Source organism: Rhizophagus irregularis, chromosome 22, assembly GCF_026210795.1.
Source record: "Rhizophagus irregularis chromosome 22, complete sequence".
Classification (NCBI taxonomy): Eukaryota; Fungi; Glomeromycota; class Glomeromycetes; order Glomerales; family Glomeraceae; genus Rhizophagus; species Rhizophagus irregularis.
In genome coordinates this window covers 3,366,359-3,384,079 of record NC_089450.1, presented here as the reverse complement: position 1 = coordinate 3,384,079, position 17,721 = coordinate 3,366,359, and the positions used below count along the sequence as shown (strand labels likewise).

The 17,721-nt window shown below is 27.0% G+C and overlaps 4 protein-coding genes across 4 annotated transcripts; 2 read left to right on the top strand and 2 right to left on the bottom strand.

Moving 5' to 3' along the window:
* Nucleotides 1-159: 159 nt before the first annotated feature.
* Nucleotides 160-524, bottom strand: OCT59_014898 (uncharacterized protein; the record flags this gene model as incomplete). The annotated part of the gene is made up of 2 exons (XM_066150313.1): nt 160-176; nt 260-524. 2 exons carry the CDS (start codon nt 522-524, stop codon nt 160-162), a joined length of 282 nt encoding a protein of 93 aa, XP_066002491.1.
* A 6,875-nt stretch (nt 525-7,399) lies between these two features.
* Nucleotides 7,400-8,446, top strand: OCT59_014897 (uncharacterized protein). Its single transcript, XM_025330016.2, has 4 exons — nt 7,400-7,525; nt 7,609-7,788; nt 7,865-8,134; nt 8,222-8,446. Exons 1-4 carry the CDS (start codon nt 7,454-7,456, stop codon nt 8,309-8,311), a joined length of 612 nt encoding a protein of 203 aa, XP_025186858.1. The 5' UTR covers nt 7,400-7,453; the 3' UTR covers nt 8,312-8,446.
* A 2,211-nt stretch (nt 8,447-10,657) lies between these two features.
* Nucleotides 10,658-11,117, top strand: OCT59_014896 (uncharacterized protein; the record flags this gene model as incomplete). The annotated part of the gene is made up of 3 exons (XM_066150312.1): nt 10,658-10,838; nt 10,885-10,917; nt 11,011-11,117. The coding sequence occupies 3 exons, from the start codon at nt 10,658-10,660 to the stop codon at nt 11,115-11,117; spliced, it is 321 nt and encodes a 106-aa protein (XP_066002490.1).
* A 2,003-nt stretch (nt 11,118-13,120) lies between these two features.
* Nucleotides 13,121-14,031, bottom strand: OCT59_014895 (uncharacterized protein; the record flags this gene model as incomplete). Its single annotated transcript, XM_066150311.1, has 6 exons — nt 13,121-13,246; nt 13,334-13,371; nt 13,439-13,508; nt 13,589-13,692; nt 13,766-13,844; nt 13,954-14,031. The coding sequence occupies 6 exons, from the start codon at nt 14,029-14,031 to the stop codon at nt 13,121-13,123; spliced, it is 495 nt and encodes a 164-aa protein (XP_066002489.1).
* Nucleotides 14,032-17,721: the final 3,690 nt, after the last annotated feature.

The window sequence follows — 17,721 nt, the reverse complement described above, 5'->3', positions numbered from 1 at the left end:
ATTTTGTTTAATACATATAATTCTAAATAAAAAAAAATCCATAAAGACTACTACTATTCATAATAATTTGTACACATATTTGTTCGTATCCAGTTGATTTTTATGTGACATGTTCTCTTGCGAACCCCAAGACCCCAACAAATAGAAATATATTTTTTGTCATATCCATTGTACATCTAAATAAAAATAAATAAGCATTAATATTTTTTTTTTTCTTAGGAAAAATATATATATATAAATATATATAAATGTTCCTCACCTTCAGAATTTTTGTTATTTGTAGCAAATTGCGTGCCGTGGTAAAAATTATCTACTGTTTCGATTCCAGTAGTTTCTTGCAATGGAAACTTGGGCAACTGTTTAAGCATAAGATAATGATCTTTTCTGGATGCTCTACTCATATTTCTCTTTGTATTTCTTTTAGTAGGCCCGATTTTATCAGAATTGATAATTTGTGTAGCTTGAATCGCCGTTCCACGTAAAGAATCCGAAGTTGTGGTTTGAGGCAAATCTTGATTTTCCATAATTTTTTTCTCGTGAAGAAAATTCTTATATAAATTATCCACAAAATATGTTACGTAAATATTTATCCTAAAAAAAAATATTATATTGTATATTAAATTAAAAGTGGATTAAGAATACAATTCAGTATAAATACAGAAAGCGAAAGATTTTATTACTTTACGATCGTTATGAATACGTTATACGTTACGAAAAAACAATTTGGACGGTGAGTTTTTGATCATATGTGTATCATATATATATTTAAAAAAAAAATAAATCTGCTAGTACATAACTAACTAATAAACGGGAAAAAAGTGTACTATTTAGCGCAGTTTAATAATTGATTTACATAATATATATATGTAAAAGTGGCATTTGATCGGAGTAACAAGAAAAAAAGGAACAAAAAAGGAATATATATTTTCTTTTTCTAGATTGGTAGAATAATAAAATGAAAAAAAGGGTTTAAATTGATACTGTGACTGTTTTTACACGTGTATTTTATAACTTACTATTGTCTGTTAAAATATCAAGTTTTATTATTATTATTTCTTAGTGTTGTGATAACTTTCGGGATTTCGGGGTATCTCCCCATTTGATAATCAAAATGTTTGCATCTGATACACTTACGGACACATATTTTTCCTTTGACCTTTATGTAAGTGAATATGTATAATACTAGAATAGTAATATTTTGATCAGACAACAATAGATTATTGCCAAGTTAATATAAAGTGTCATACCTTAATCTCCTTCTAATTCATCTAGAAAAAATTGATTGTTTAATGTATAGTTACATCATTATTTTTGTTCATATTAGTTTTTTTTTTAATTTCCTTTAATGGTTTACTTATATATGTGGCTAAAGAGTAATTTAAATGGTGGCTTTCTATCTTACAAAGCGTTTCATTTTCATTCATATAATGAAATACCATTATAACACTTTTCAACAAAGTGGTTAAAATCATACTAATTCTGATACAGATAACAAGAAAAAAAAAAAGATTTCTTTAAATTTTATCATTTAAAGATGTCTTCATTTATATCATTTGAAGATAATTTTAATGAGAAAAATATAAAATAAATAAAAATATCTCCGAATTTGCATGTGTTTATCCAAAGACAATTTATTATTTATTATAATATATTATAATATATATAATTAACTTATTTAATTAAAGGGAAAATTTTTTGATCACTTGACATAACCCATATTTAGTTATATTTCAAAAGGCGCGGATATTCCGATGACGGATAAACGTTCTTCATTATTGATAAATAATCTGTGGCTTTGTTTATAATCTGTATATCTGTGGAAGGTATCATAGAATTAGAAATAAGTTTAAAATATGTTGACCAAAACATATGAGCTTGCTAAGCCCGATTTCAAAAGTGAAGAGTAGTATATTATTATATATAATACCAAATTAAAATCCCAATCTTTGTGGGGCATCATAAAAACTTACATGTAAGCAATTTTCTATTTACGAGCTTAGTTCCCTTATGATAATCACTAGTATTTCGAACTTACAGCTTGTAAATTTTCGAAAAATATTTATCCATGCACATGCACGTTAAATAGATTTAATAACGTATTTATCTGATAATGAATTACATTATTCCCAGATTTGATAGAACAAAAAATGGCATCATTTTACAATGTTATAATCATTGCTATAAGTAGACAATATTCTACATTATATGCAACGTATTTAATAATAATGAATTGAATTGGATCGAATTATTTTATTGTCGTACAACTTTCAGATGTTATAAATTATAGGAAAATTGTTTAAATGTGACAATGTGTAACATATCTTTGAGTCAATTTTTAGTGAACATTTTTAGTAGACATACATTGTTTTTAGGGGTATTTTCTCTTATGATAAGGACATATGACATCTATTATACAAGAAGGATGAGTATAGGAATACAATCTATAAGATCGATATGACGACGACGCTGCATCTGTTGTGCTGTGAATAAGTTTTCGCTTTTTATTCGACGGACGAACCTCAAAAAAAAAACTTAACAGCGGGAAAAAACAACAACAAAAAGGCCATACATTGTTATTCTGTTAAAAGTTGGGCTTGTAAGTTTCTTCAATTTATCAATATGATGTACATTTTTATATCAGATATATTTTTTAATTGAGTTTCTTTACAAAATTAAAGATTGATAAAAGATTTTCAGTCCATTTTATTATACTAAACATTAAATTCAATGTTTTGTATAACGATATGGTATGGCATTGCATATAAAATCATAATACTGTAACTATGTTTGTGAGGCAGGATTTAAACCGTACTTTATGTACAACGTAATGAAAAAAATTATATGCAATTATTTATTTTATTCTTTAAACAGACTTTAAATTTTACATCTACAAATATTACTTTAGTAAGGAAAGATTCAATGATGTTTTATAAATGACAAAGCAATGAGTTTCTTTTTTAATAAAAAAGGATTTTAATTTATAATTTACTCTCTTTTATTGTATTTGATATTGAAATTCAGTAGCATATTACTACTCCGAATAATACATAATACGTTCTAACCTCGATATACCGATATTCGATATACCGATATACTATTAAAAACTTGATATACCGATAAAATTTTATTTTCCCGCTATATGTGAGGACATATAAATATCTTGATATAACGATATTTTCTAAAAATTTCGTATATGTCGTGACATATCGTTATATAAAGTTCTGACTGTATTCAACGCTATTAACAGCTTACAGCAAACAAGTAACGTATACAATAAACATATTATTATTATGTAACGTAAAAGTAAGTTTCGAGGTGTAAAATATTGGTTACATACTTTACACTCGAAAATAATACAGCAGGTTTACCGAGTACATATTTTCTGCAATCACATGTTGGATCGATAATAGTTATGAGACCTTTTAAAAAAAAATAAAATATATAAATACAATACATGTTGTGCATGTTTTTTTGTATCATAAAACAAGGATTTTTTTTAGTAAATCAATTTGATTTAAATAAAATAAATAATATTATTTAGCAAATATTAACAAATTATTATCATTTAACGAAATAAATAAAAGAAAAATATTTATAAATTGTAATACATATCAAGTAAGATAAATTTTTACTAATCACTATAAGGTACAAGTGTTTTTTTGGTTTAGCGTCATTAATTTTGAGGGTTTGTAAAAGGAGGGTTTGATCGGTTTAAAGTTTTTTCGGCAAAATTTATTGTTTAATGTTTTACATAATATACAAATAAAGTGATACGATACGTTTAAATTAATCGTTGGTAATGAAAATTATCATTATTGTCATTGTTACTCAATTTTTATAATCTTAGTTTCAATTTTGTTCTGTGTTTCAATTTATTCAAAAATGTTTCATATAAAAATTTATCCGCATAAATTCTATGATCTATGTGGTGCTACCAACCGACAGTCCAATTAAACAAACAAATTTAGCTCAGCCCAAAATTTATGATGTCATAAGATATATATTTTTCGTTTCGCAAAATTAATGACACTAAACCAAAAACACTTGTACCTTATATTAATTATTAACATGATTTCAAAATCTTACTAAATTTATCAGAGAAAGGAAAAGATACCAAATTTATATTACTTTATTTTAAATACTCAAGTATTCCAAGTATTCTGATAATAAAAGAGCCAAAAATGCTTGTTCAAGTTATAATATTTCAGTTGCTTTTTCGTTCCATAATCCCTAATAATTACCTATTGAAAAGGTACCAAGGTACTTCCTGTGGTCCACTGAAATGAAATATTTTTAATACTTTAATTTTGGCGCTTTTATTCGTACTTTTTCTTATTTCCTGGCGAGCCCGAACGTTTTTCGGATGTTCCGTTTTATTCCCCTTGTATATTGGGAGTAATTACATTCCAAATACGCTAACCAAAAGGAATGAACAATGTTCAAACATTTGAAGATCGACTTAATATCAAGTTTTTCCGAGAAAACTTAGTATGAAACTCGTATCATTTGCATTCATGTGAATTCCTGAAAATGGCCTGTTCTACAAAGTTACTTAAAAGATGTGAGGAGGTTTAAAATGTCAATGTTGAGTAACGTGATGTTAGAAATGCGCATCTGACTTCGAATAAATTTATTTTTTTATTAATAATTAATTTACAAATATTTATCGTGTAAACAGTAAATCATATGCCTTTGCAAGATCAACGTTTTAACCCAAAAGAATATAGTTCGGTTACTTTATGCAAGGATTTTTCCGTTATTTAAAAGAAGGTAACGTCGGAACATTATAAATCCGAAAAGATTTAATTGGAAAACAATGAGTTTCTGCGCCTTAACAAACATTAATATATGCACTAGTTTCTAATAATAAATGATTTGTTTGGTTTTAAACTTATTTTGCAATTAGCCAATTATTATATTTCGTTTATAAAAAAATTAAAAATGATAATAATTTAATATGTATTACTATGAACTTTGTTGATTTATAAATATTAAAAATATTTGAAATAAAAATCACGACGAAATTAAAGAGAATATTACTGCTGATGATTGTCACCTTACCAGAATTAGGATAGAATTTTGGGCGGAATTAAAAATGTCATGAAACTCTGCCCGTTAAAATTTGCTAATGCTGGTGAGATTTAGTAATGCTCAAAATAAAATGACTTCTCTCGGTAATACGGTAACAATTCTTTGATGTAGAAGGTTCACTCTTATACCATAGTTTCAGAATTTTTTGTGCAAAAATTGAAAATGTATTCAATTTGATATTAAATATCTATAATACAGTATATTAATGCGTAATTAATTTTGCTTTGCCTAATTTCAGTTAAATTTTTACAATTCAAAAGGGGGCGTAAAAAATGTTAAGAAATGAGTGCAAGAATACCTTATATATTTGTACATTCCAATTTCAAATTAAACCAAGACGAATAAATATAGTCAGTCCCTATAAGAAATATGTATACGGAAAGGATACGTTTTGTATACATTTTTTGTACGTTTTTATAGATTCCGTATACAAATTCCGTATATTTAATAAGCAATTCATTTTTGAACATTTTTTAAAAAAACTAATGTATAAGAAATGTATACGGAAAAAATTAATCATGCGGAATGTATACGGAATTTTTAAACTTAATATTTTTAGAAGATAATTTTACAAAAATCCCGTATCATAACACGAGATCACATGATTGTTTATTGTTTTGTTATGATACGTTTTTTGTTTTTTATATAAACCCTTACTTTGATGAGTTTGATCTTCCGATCTTCCTTTCTGTCTTTCCTTTCCTTTCTCCTTCTCTTGTCTTATTTTTGTTATTTTTTCTAAATTTTTCTTCTTTCTTCGTCACCCCCTTTTAAAAATAATTTTTTTTTTTCGTACCTCACTTTAAAAAAATTTTTTTTCGTCACTCTCCTTTGAAAAAAAATTTTTTCTTTTATTCCCACTCTTCTTTTTTTTTAAAAAAAATTTCTTCTTTCTATTTCTATTTCCTCTTTATAAAAATTTTTTATTTTTCTAACTTTGACGTCCTCCCTTTAAAAAAAAATTTTTTTTAACTTTCCTAACTTCGTTACCCCTCTTTTTAAAAAAGTATTTTTTTTGGTTTATTCTTTATTCCCCTTTCTTTTTTATTTATATTTAATTTCATAGGCCAGCAGATTTTTTTTTTGTGAGAATATTCAGTTTCTTTTTTCTTTTTTGTAGATCAGTTTGGGAGTCCTTTTCTTTTTGTAGGATGATTCAGGATTTTTTTCTTTTTTTAGGTCAGTTCAAATTTTCTTGTTTTTTTGTAAGTTGGGTTCAGATTCTTTTCTTTTTGTAGGTTGTTTCAGTTTTGTTGCTTCAGAGTCTTCTTTTTTTGTAGGTTTGTTGTTTTGGTTTCTTTTTCATTAGACGCCTCATAATTCTTTTCTTTTTTGTAGGTCAGACATTCTGGAGTTCTCTTTCTTTTTTTGTAGGAATGCTGACCTTTGGTGACTTGGACGATTGCAGATACTATATGAGGGGGGGTTTTGTTTCCAATCTTTTTTTTTGTTCTTTTAGGTTGTTTGACTCCAAATGAACCTGAACTTATAGATAATTTTGGTTGCAATAGGTGGTTTTAATAAGGAGGGAATTTTCATAATGTATTTGTACTTTGTTTATTTTTTATTTTTTATTTAATTTAATAAAGTAAAATTAGATTTATGTAAATACAATTATAGTAAACTGTAATACAAATAGTAAATTCAGTGAAATCATATAAATTTCGTGATAAAATCAGTGATCAAATCATGTAAATTCCATATAAATCCCGTGCAAATTCCGTATCCAAACCATATTTTTAGTGATACGGAATTGTGCATTTTTCCGTATCCTATTATGATACGTTATTTCTAAGGAAAAAAAATCGTATAAAAACTTTATAAAAAACGTATCCAATTTTTTTATAGGGAGTGGGCTTTATTTTTTTTTTTTTTGGAAAAGTTTCCAAGTTCTAATTATAAGGAATTCCTTTTTTTATCGTTCACATTATTAGCTCACTAATAGGTAATAGATAACAATTCACAAAAATTAATTAAAGAAACTTGTTAAGAAATTCTAAAAAGAAGTCGTTAATCGTTATTGTTAACCCTTAAATGGTAACTTAGGAGGTCAAAAAGAAATAAATTTCATTTGTTGTCAAAGATTGACGTTATTAACCCTTATATGGTATGGCGGTATGGCTTTTCAGACCTACTTCTAATTCCGGCCGAACTTAATCATAGTATGTGCGTAGCACATGATGTAAGATGTGTAAGATGTCGTAATAGGATCGTAATTAGTGAATTAAAGGACTTGTAATTCTATTTTTTATTTTTGTGATTTTTTATAAATACCGTAATAATTTTTTTACCGAATTAAATTTTTTTTTTAATAAATATTTATTTATTTGATAACTTTTAACGCACTCACAAAAGTCTGAGAATGGCCATAAATAAGTGTTGTTATTGTATTCCGTTAAGAATAGGAGTAATAATCATATCGATAATATGGATTGTAAGTAGTAAATTGTATATTTATAATATTTATAATGCTTTTTTTCAATAATAAATTACTTTTTACATAATTAAAAAAAAAAGTTGTTTGGAGCTTATCAAACTGCAAAAGGTATTGCTAGTCTTGCCATAGCAATACCAAATAATGGAGTATTCTCGGTTGGACTATTCCAAAATCTTCGTGCATTTATTATTGTATCAGTTATTCTTTACGCATTAGTTACAATTGGTGCAGCATTTGGATTAATCGTTGTATTATGTGCAGTATGTATTATTAGCAACGTTATTCTATTTAAAAAACTTACTATTAAACTAATTTTATGATTTTTTTTTTATTTAGCATAAACCAAGAAAGTTGGAAATATATGCTAAAATAGCTTATATCATCGCAGCAATTCAAATTATAAGTAATATAATAGATATTGCCGCTGTTGCACTATTAAATAAGGAAATGAAGAAAATGTGTTCCCAATTTCCACAGGGATTTTCATCTACTGCTAATCAATTTGCCAATTATGCAACTGATACATGTTCTTCTACAATTAATAATATTTCATCAGCATCATTAGCATATGTTATTATTATTGCTATTATTGTAACAATTTTTGTGGTATGTGAAAAAAAAAATTATTTTATTATTGTAAAAAAAAAGAACATTCTAATCAGAAGGAATAATTTCTTTTTTATTATAATATAGGTATACTTTGCTATGGTAATTTCAGCTTATGCGCGTAAAAAAAGGGAACAAGAGGATGCTGACAAAACTAACAATCCACCGTACTATTAAAATTTTGACTAAATCAGCGTATAGTGTTCAATGATAAATTAAATCAATCATTTAGAATTTTTATTTTAAAAATTTTTATTATTTGTTATATAAATTAATATCAATACATGTTAATATAAAATTATAAACCTTTTTATTAAAATCATGCACTGCCACCTATTTTCAATTGTGTAACGCCTCCATATCAAAAATATTAAACCTGCCAACTCGGAGAAACGCCAGACTCATCGGCTAGTTTATTTTTTATTTTCTATATGAAATTATATATTATTTTAGGTGACCTATAAATGAGAGAAAAATAAGAGCAATTCGTATAAAATCATGTCAAATATTTTATTTTTCTCTTAAAAGAGCTAACGAGGACCCAGAAATATATATAAAAGGGTCAGGTTTGAGTTTGCGTATTTTGAACTAAAAAAATCATGAAAATCTTTCCTTTTTTAGATAATTTTTGATAATGCCAGTCAGAATATTATTTCCTATTATAGTAACCGACTGGCATTATCATAATTCCGGCCCTGAAAAAATGCGTACAGCTCATAGTAAAAAAATTTTTTCATCACCTGACCCCTATATATATATTTCTGGGTCCTAGCTAACGTTTTATTTTTTGCTTTGTATAGTAACGAGACATCTATAATTCACCTTAGGGCATTAGCAATCATCTAATTTGTGATGTGATAATTGTGACATGCATCTGTTACACCACAATATATATCACGTGAAAGTATCGTTGTGACAACTCAGAAAAAGAAATTCCTAGTTCCTACTTTTAGGATATATTGCTACATGGAAAAGATTAGGCATTGTAAATCATTTTGCCAAAACAGAAAAAGAATGTAAATCAAGAGTGAATTAAATTATTAGTATCACAAATAAGAAATGATTTTCAAAATACCGGTTTTGCATGGTTACATTTGTAGTTTTAAATATTTTGTCACGCGACTTTATAGTATTATTCCGTTTGGGACAAAAAAAAAACACAAATTGGATAACTAATCACGAGACTTTTACAAGAATAAAAAAACATAACTCCTTTGTAAAACAAATAGATTTTTTTAAAAGGAAACTCAATTTTTTATTTATTATTTTTCATTGACTCATTCTAAAGAATAATGGCTTTAATTTGATGTTTCAAGATTTTTTTTTTTAATATAAACGGAATGAAAAAGATTAAAAAAGAGGAGCTTTTTTATAACAGATGGTGTTTTTTGTTGTTTTCTCCTGAAATTAAAAAATTTTTTGATACAAAGTAATAAACAAAGAGAACATATGAGCAATAATAATGACTTTTCTATTATCTTAAAATCAGTAAATATTTATAAAACTAACGTTAAAATGTTTTTTTTTTATTATGTGCATTTCATCCGTTATCTCAACTTTTAACATATGTGCATTACCAATAATAGAATTATTAAAGTTTTAAGGTATCATGTTCGGATCTTCTGGTTACCTGAGTCTGTAAAATGATTTTATTTTTTTATTTCTAAGGAGTGAGAAAAATTGTTTATGTGATTAAACATATTAAGTAACTTTTAAAATTGAATAAAAACCATGTTGTACAAATTTGTTATACGAATTTTTTGTATCATATAATAAATAAATGTTTCACTATTTTTTTTTTTATATTTTTTTGCTTATCAGTAATAATAACTCATAATTAAAAAATTTTTCAAATGTAAATAGATGAGCGCCGGCGTGGTTCGATTTTTATTAACAATCTCATGTAACACGATGGATAATTCCTTTTTTGTAAAATTTCATCAAAAATATTGTACGCCTAAAAATTATATACTATATATATATATTATATTATATACGATTATAAAATTTAATGATAATTTTCCCACAATATGAATATATATGTGTTAATATACCACTTAAAAAGTGAATCTTCTGGCATATAATCAAATCAAATGATCAATTATATATATTATCTATTTATCTATTTATTTGACCGATATATATTAATATATATTACATATATATTACATATATTGCATATATATTATATATATTGCATTTTAAAAAAAATTATGTCCGATATACTTTATAATTAATCAATTATGATCACATTATTATAGTTATTACCTTAATTGATTTGTACCTGATCTATCAACTTGTTAGTCGTTAGTTATTATCATTATCATTGTGATAATGGATTTATGGACTTTTTTATATTCTAGAAGTATATAAATACATGCATAAAAACTTTTCCTTTTGTTGCGTTCTCTTAACTTTTTTAGTAGCCCCATAAAATACAAGAATTTTATGCAAAAAAAATTTTATATTGTTGGTTCAGTCGTTAGTTTCTCTTTTTTTTTCTAAGTAAAATAATACATAAAAATGTCTTCAACCCAAAATGGTGCCTTAAACATGCCTACTAACAGCAATGTTATGAGCAGAAGAAATGTCAATAATAGGGAAAGACAAAACCAACTTATGAGAAGAAGAATTATTAATAAGTTACAACAAAAGTGTTCTCAACTTAATAATACCCCTATCGATAATCAAGATATGTTGGACCGTATGTCAAATATGCCTCGTCAAATCGTCAATAACGAGATGATAAGCCAATTCTTCAATGGATTTTCATTTTAAACTAGGTAATTACTGTATGCAAATTATTTTTTATGGTTCTTTTTTTAAAAAAATAAATAATTATTAATCGCATGTGGTAATTAATTTTGAATATTTAGGTGATGGAAATCTTTTCTACATATTTTTCGTGGTTATCAATCGGTGGTTTTGTGGGTTTATCAATCGTTTTTCAACGATTTTTTTTTTCTATGTAAAAGACCGTTAAAACGGTGGTTCTGTGGTTTTATCAATCGTTTTTCAACGATTTTTTTTTTATGTAAAAAGCCCGTTAAAACGGTGGTTTTGTGGTTTTATCAATCGTTTCTTCAACGATTTTTTTTTTTATGTAAAAGACCGATAAATTTTAAGGTTATAATGATTATGATTTTTTATGATTTACATTATTGTCTCTATTACAGTTTTATATAGTATGTTAGTAAATGTATAAACATGTCATTATAAGATTTTATTAAATAAAACGTTCTAACTTGCTCAACGCTAATATTGAAATATTATACAGTACAACTTTCAATCATTGATTTTTACGTTAAAAAGGATTATTATGAACATGATGGGAATAATCGATTTTAAAAGATTATGTTCACATGATAAAATAAAAAAACTATCTAACACGCCAAATGTTTGGTTTTTGGACAAATATTTGGATGAAAACCGCCATTCTACCTACCTATCTTTCGGATCAAATCGGTACACAAATCGGAAATTTAATTAAGATCTTCAATCTGTATTTTTGTAAACAAGCCCCACATATAATTAATATAATTATGTAAATTGATTCTAATAGGTTAATTAGCCAAATTTATAATTAACGGTTAATTTATTATCCCTACCCATATTATTAAGGTACTGCACATATAAAATTCATGATTTTTTTATCCTTGTTATATCCTTGTTATTTCATCATAAATAATGGATATGTTATACATAGTTAAAAATTGAATTTTACTGTTTAAATTTAATGTGACACGCTGTCACTCGCTTTATACATTTATATATTTGATATTTATCTATCAAATTTTTTTTTAAAAATTTCTTTTTGTTCATTCAATTTATAATTTATGTGATACGTGATTTATATTTCTATTTTTATGACGCTCATTAAAAAATTTTTACTTGGATATTATCTTTTTCTGAGAGGAGAGAAGATTTGTTTTGAAAAGTGGCACAGTCAATTCTATCTAAGTGCACTCTCTCCAAGTGCACGCATTATATATTTATTCTCTGAATGCACCCTCTTACTCAGTCTCAAGTGTATAGAAAGCATATAAAATTTCTCTCTTTAAATGCATACCCAAATTTTCATGGGTCGTGGCCGTATTAATTCTGTAATTGGGAGAAATTACTTTAAGCGTATATCACAACCTAATAACTTAATTAACACTTTAATTATATTAAATTAAAATTATGTGGTACAGCAGAAAAATTTGAAGTAAATCCATTGATAAAATGAGAATCATCCACTTTCCAATATAGCGTCACTTTGCATGTGACTATTATGTGGCTATTATCACATACTAGGATATCAACAGTATGTCTATTATGATAAACATTTTTTTAATTACCATGGCGCTGTCAAATGTATAGACCGAACAACTGGGCAATAAAAAAACTATTATGCAAAAAAAATTTGACCGGTTACACTACCTCCCGTCTCCCAAAATCATTACCTTTTAAATAGTAGTATGTGATTTTTTTTTACATATTTTTTATAAATTCTTAATTATTATTATAATTTCATATATTTTTATGATATTTAAAATTTATTTTCCTTTTATATATTTAAATAGTTTGATTTTCATTATTATAATTCATTGTATTGATTTTATGACTAGAACGGTCACAACTCACAAATCGTATACCATTCGTGAAAATAAATATAATGACAATAAAAGAAATTACAATTTGATTAAATAATGATTTCTGTTTTTATTAATTATTAAATATTATAAACATTCGGCACTCTGACCCGCATTAAATGCCTAATTTTTACTATAAAAATATATAAAATAAGATATTTTAATATATGATAATTGTTTACTAATTTTTACTATAAAATATAAAATATGATATTTAATATATGATAATTGTTTGCTAATTTTTACTATAAAATATATAAAATAAGATATTTTAATATATGTTAATTGTTTAATGTGTTATCTCATTATAATAACGCAGAAGTTTAGAGAAAATACAATATATGTATCTTTTTTAATTTAATACGACTACAAAATTATGGTTAGTTTGATCGGATGATTCATTTAAATTTCTAACAGCTGCTGCTTCTTTTTCCTTTTTTCTACATGCATAAGATGAAATTGTTAAAGAAGAGTACACCTAATATCATAATAGAAAATAAATATATTTTAGTTTATAAAAAATAATTTTTTTCTTAAAAAAGAAAAATATTAAATTAATACGTACCGAGAAAAGAATTTCAAAAACAATTTCGTATGGTTGATCTACAATCATACGAATTTTCTCCTTTTGTACATCCGAATACTATTGAATTAACAATTACTGCTATACCTATTATAACTTCAATTCCTGCTGCGATGAAACCAAGTGTAGAGTATAACTTCAACATTCTATACTTTTTCTAAATAAAATTATGTTAAGTTTTAGCTTAATTTCATTCTGAAAAGAGAAAATCTTTTAATTTCTTCCATTACATCATACCGAAAAAATTACAGCGTACAACCCAAATGTTGCTCCGAGTGTAGCATATACATCAAGGGCCATAACCATGATTTCAAATGTAAAGATAGTAGAGCCTTCCTCTGCTGAAATAATTATTTTATATATTTTTTTTTTAAAAAAAAAATAATTTTGAGCGAATTAAAATAAAGGACTTACAAACTTCTTTTAATCCTTTATCCTGTATATACCGTTTAAGGCCCAAAACTCTGAATATAGTAAAGAATAATCCTATGAACTTTTAAAACGACAAAAAAAATAAAAATAAAAAAAATAATTTTGAATGTATTGTTAATATAAAATTCAATTGCTATTGAACTTGATAGAAAAAATTATGGAAAACTTACAAGCCAAAGTAATGATATAATTATAACACCAGCTTTCAATGGAATGCAGAAACAACATTTAGTTATTTGTAAACCCATTTTTTTTATTGTCTGTTATTAGTTGAAATGTATTTTCTTGAGGAATGTTATTTCGAAAATATTGCATTTATATACCCATATAAATCGAAATAAACTTAATAAACTTCTAAACTTAGAAAGTAACAATAAAGTAAACATATGTGAATTTTCTTACAAAAATATCTCGGCCCGAATCGGTCAGTCACAAAGATTACTCCGATAAATCAATAATAAAAAATTCTTTCTTTTAACTTATTTGTAATTCATTAGATAAATTCTTATCTAAAATAGGACAATTTATTAATGCGCACTAAGTATTAATAATCTTATTTTAATTTTGATTAAGTTTTCAAATCCACGACTATAAAACGAGATGAGATCTACTAAATTTAGAATTAAAGGAAATGTTATACTATTTCATAACAAAGATTTGTCAATTGGTATCTTAATAAACTAATTCTCTTTGAAAACAGAGTTTATAATCCTTGTGATACTTGAGAAAATGAAGATTAATTTTAGTAAACAAAACTATTGTATATATATGTTAATTGTCAGTTATACAGTTATACTCGTAGCCGAAACCTTCGACCTAGTTTTGGTTTCGGATTCGGACAGATTAGTTTCAAAAACCATTTCCCGAAACCGAAACAGGACCCCCGAGCAATACTGAATAGGTAACAAGAAATAACCATGAAAATCTTTCCTTTTTTAGATAACTTTCGATAATGTTGGTCGGAATTTTATTACTTATTTTAGTAGCTGACTGACATTATTGTAATCCCGGCCCTGAAAAAATGCGTAGGGCCATAGTACCCGGGTATCTTGCAAATTTCGGAGGTTTGGTCCTGTCCTCCCTCCCCCCTCCTATTACGCGAATTTTTACTATTAATAGAGGGTGTTTAAAACTTATAAAATAATTAGGGTATTGTTGCACGTCACACAAGATATTTGTTGGATTATTTAAATAATAAATCAACAAAGAATGTGACTTCTCCTTATTCTCTTATAATAATAAACACTAATGGTATAATCTATTAAGGATTTAATTAAATTTTTTAGTTAGAAGTTGATCGGTTCTTTAAAGAGTGCATCTTATTAGCAAGATATGGGAATGTTTTGGCTCCAGAACGTGAAGATTTTATACTGAGGTATTAATAACCAAAGAAGTGGATGATAATGAAATTTAAAATTCACAGTTATAACTTTTTTTTATTTTAGTAAATAAGTAGTAAATAGTAATTTAATTTTTACAATTTAGCATTTTAGCGCACTAATAATAATAATGTATAAATTTGATAATTAATTAATAAATAATAATATCTGCTATAATAAAAATAAATTAAAAATGGTTTTGTAAGTTTCGGACTTTCAGCCTATAATAAAAAAAGATAGTTTCGGCCTATATAAAGTTTCGGCAAGGGTTTCGGGATTTCGGCATTAGTTTCGGACTTGGGTTTCGGAGTTTCGGGTTCAGCCATATTTTTGGGAGGTTTCGGCTACAAGTATATAAATATTATATATTAATGCCTTATAAAGATTGTATTTATATGTACAAAAATCATGTTGGTAAAAATTATTTTTTTAAAAAAATTCTTAATCCTTCAGTTAGTCCAAACGTAAAACCTTTCGAAAGTAAATTACAAGCATGTAAAATACAAGCCAGTGTGGGTGAAGCTTCAAGTAGTGAAATCCTAAAAAAATCAAATGAGGATTTAAGTACAACAAAGCTTTATTTTGGGTATACAATAAGATCGCGAATTTTTTAACTTTGTTGTACAATAACGATAATTAAAAAAACTATTTTTTTTCTTGAGTGATTTAGGGATGTCTTGGTAGCAATTTTACCATAATGACGAGATTTCTGTATGAATCGGCGCTTTCCATCGAACAGATTTTGTATATTGTCGCGAAGATTTATAACGTGATTCTGCGATAAAAGAAAAATTTCAAAGATATTATTTAAAATTTACAATAAAAATACTGCAATGTTGGTTATTACCTTAAACGAAATTAATGATCTTATAATTTCTGATATTGACCGACGTCGCGAATTCATCAAATTTGTCTACCAGGTATACACCTTCATTATCAATAAGGCATCATGTTCCCAAACAGTAGCACGCCGTGCCCAAGTGACCTGCTCGAATCTTTCTGAACTTTTCGGTCAGAATTTTCAGCTTCACCCCTGATCAGTAGTGATAAGACTTACGTCAGTAAATTACATTTGAATTGCTTATTACTTTCATATGAATCTAAATTTCTGAATGCAATTGTCAGATTTTTTTCGATTTTTCTTTGTTGAATCTCGTCAATGAACAAATTTAGTATTTGTTCATAAGTGCTATACGATCATTTCGAAATAATTTTCCTTAAATCTTCAGATGTTTAAACCAAATCATGACATAAACATCGCTTTTAGCATAAGTATGGATGTCAAAATCACAATACGATCTAAAAGATCTTCAGAAGAACGACTAAAAGTTGAGACTTCCTTGTTGTGAGCAATCACAATTATCTAGAAGATTATTGCGAAGGACATTTCCCATATAGGGACAATAGAAGGTTATTAGCTTTCTGAATCCTTACAGGATCCGAACTTTTATTAGCAATTTCGTGGGGCTACGGTACTGACCAAAGTGGTATACCTCGGCCACCCTTATGCCCATGACCACCTTATCGCAACTACGGAATAACGGAGACTAGGTAACCTTCGTCTCAACATCCAAACCTACTCACCCGCGATGATGATCACTTCTGATCTCGCTTCTTAAAGCTTGTTTACGTAAGTAACTGCAATTTTCCTTTTTTTTACCCTCCCCATTTTTTTCCACTTGTTACTTACTATATATCTGGCCAAAGAGCAAGTATACTGTAACTGACACTAATTTATTTTACTTAATTCATATAAGGCCGGGCAAAAAAAATTTTTAGATTCTCGGGACATAAAATTTTAAAAATGACCCGGCCGGCCGGCATTTTTTTTTATATTTGTAAAATTTTTTTATATGTAAAATTTTTTTACGCCACATTGGCCAATAACTTATAATCACGTTATAAAATTTTTTACTATAAAAAAAAATTTCCCATTTTTCGAAAAACTGACCCGGCCGGGTCACGAGAATCTAAAGTTTTTTTTTGCCCGGCCTAATAGAAAGAAATGGTTATGAAAATGTTGAACACAAGTTACAGTAAGATGAAATTATAAATGAAAAAAAAAATTAATATAAATATAAAAATGTTTGTAAAAATCAATTTAGACGTAATTATTATTTGTTGCTGACTTAGCCAAGTCTTTTAAAAACTTGTTGTCACCTGATCACCACGTTGAGGTGCAGCAACATTGATCAGGAGGGAAAGGGGAATACGAAAGGGAAGGGGAGAACGACAGGGAAATGGGAATACGAAAGGGAAAGGGGAATACGAAAGGGAAAGGGGAATACGAAAGGGAAAGGGGAATACGGAAGGGAAAGGGGAATACGGAAGGGAAAGGGGAATACGGAAGGGAAAGGGGAATACGAAAGGGAAAGGGGAATACGAAAGGGAAAGGGGAATACGACAGGGAAAGGGGAATACGAAAGGGAAAGGGAATACGAAAAGGAAAGGGGAATACGAAAGGGAAAGGGGAATACGAAAGGGAAGGGGAGAACGACAGGGAAAGGGGAATACGAAAGGGAAAGGGGAATACGAAAGGGAAAGGGGAATACGAAAGGG

Bases quoted from the DNA above. Each gene is read 5' to 3' on its own strand.
- OCT59_014897 (XM_025330016.2), top strand. From the start codon at position 7,454: ATGGCCATAAATAAGTGTTGTTATTGTATTCCGTTAAGAATAGGAGTA. The intron at 7,789-7,864 runs GTATGTATTATT...TTTTTTATTTAG, and splicing joins TAATCGTTGTATTATGTGCA to CATAAACCAAGAAAGTTGGA. The intron at 8,135-8,221 runs GTATGTGAAAAA...ATTATAATATAG, and splicing joins TTATTGTAACAATTTTTGTG to GTATACTTTGCTATGGTAAT.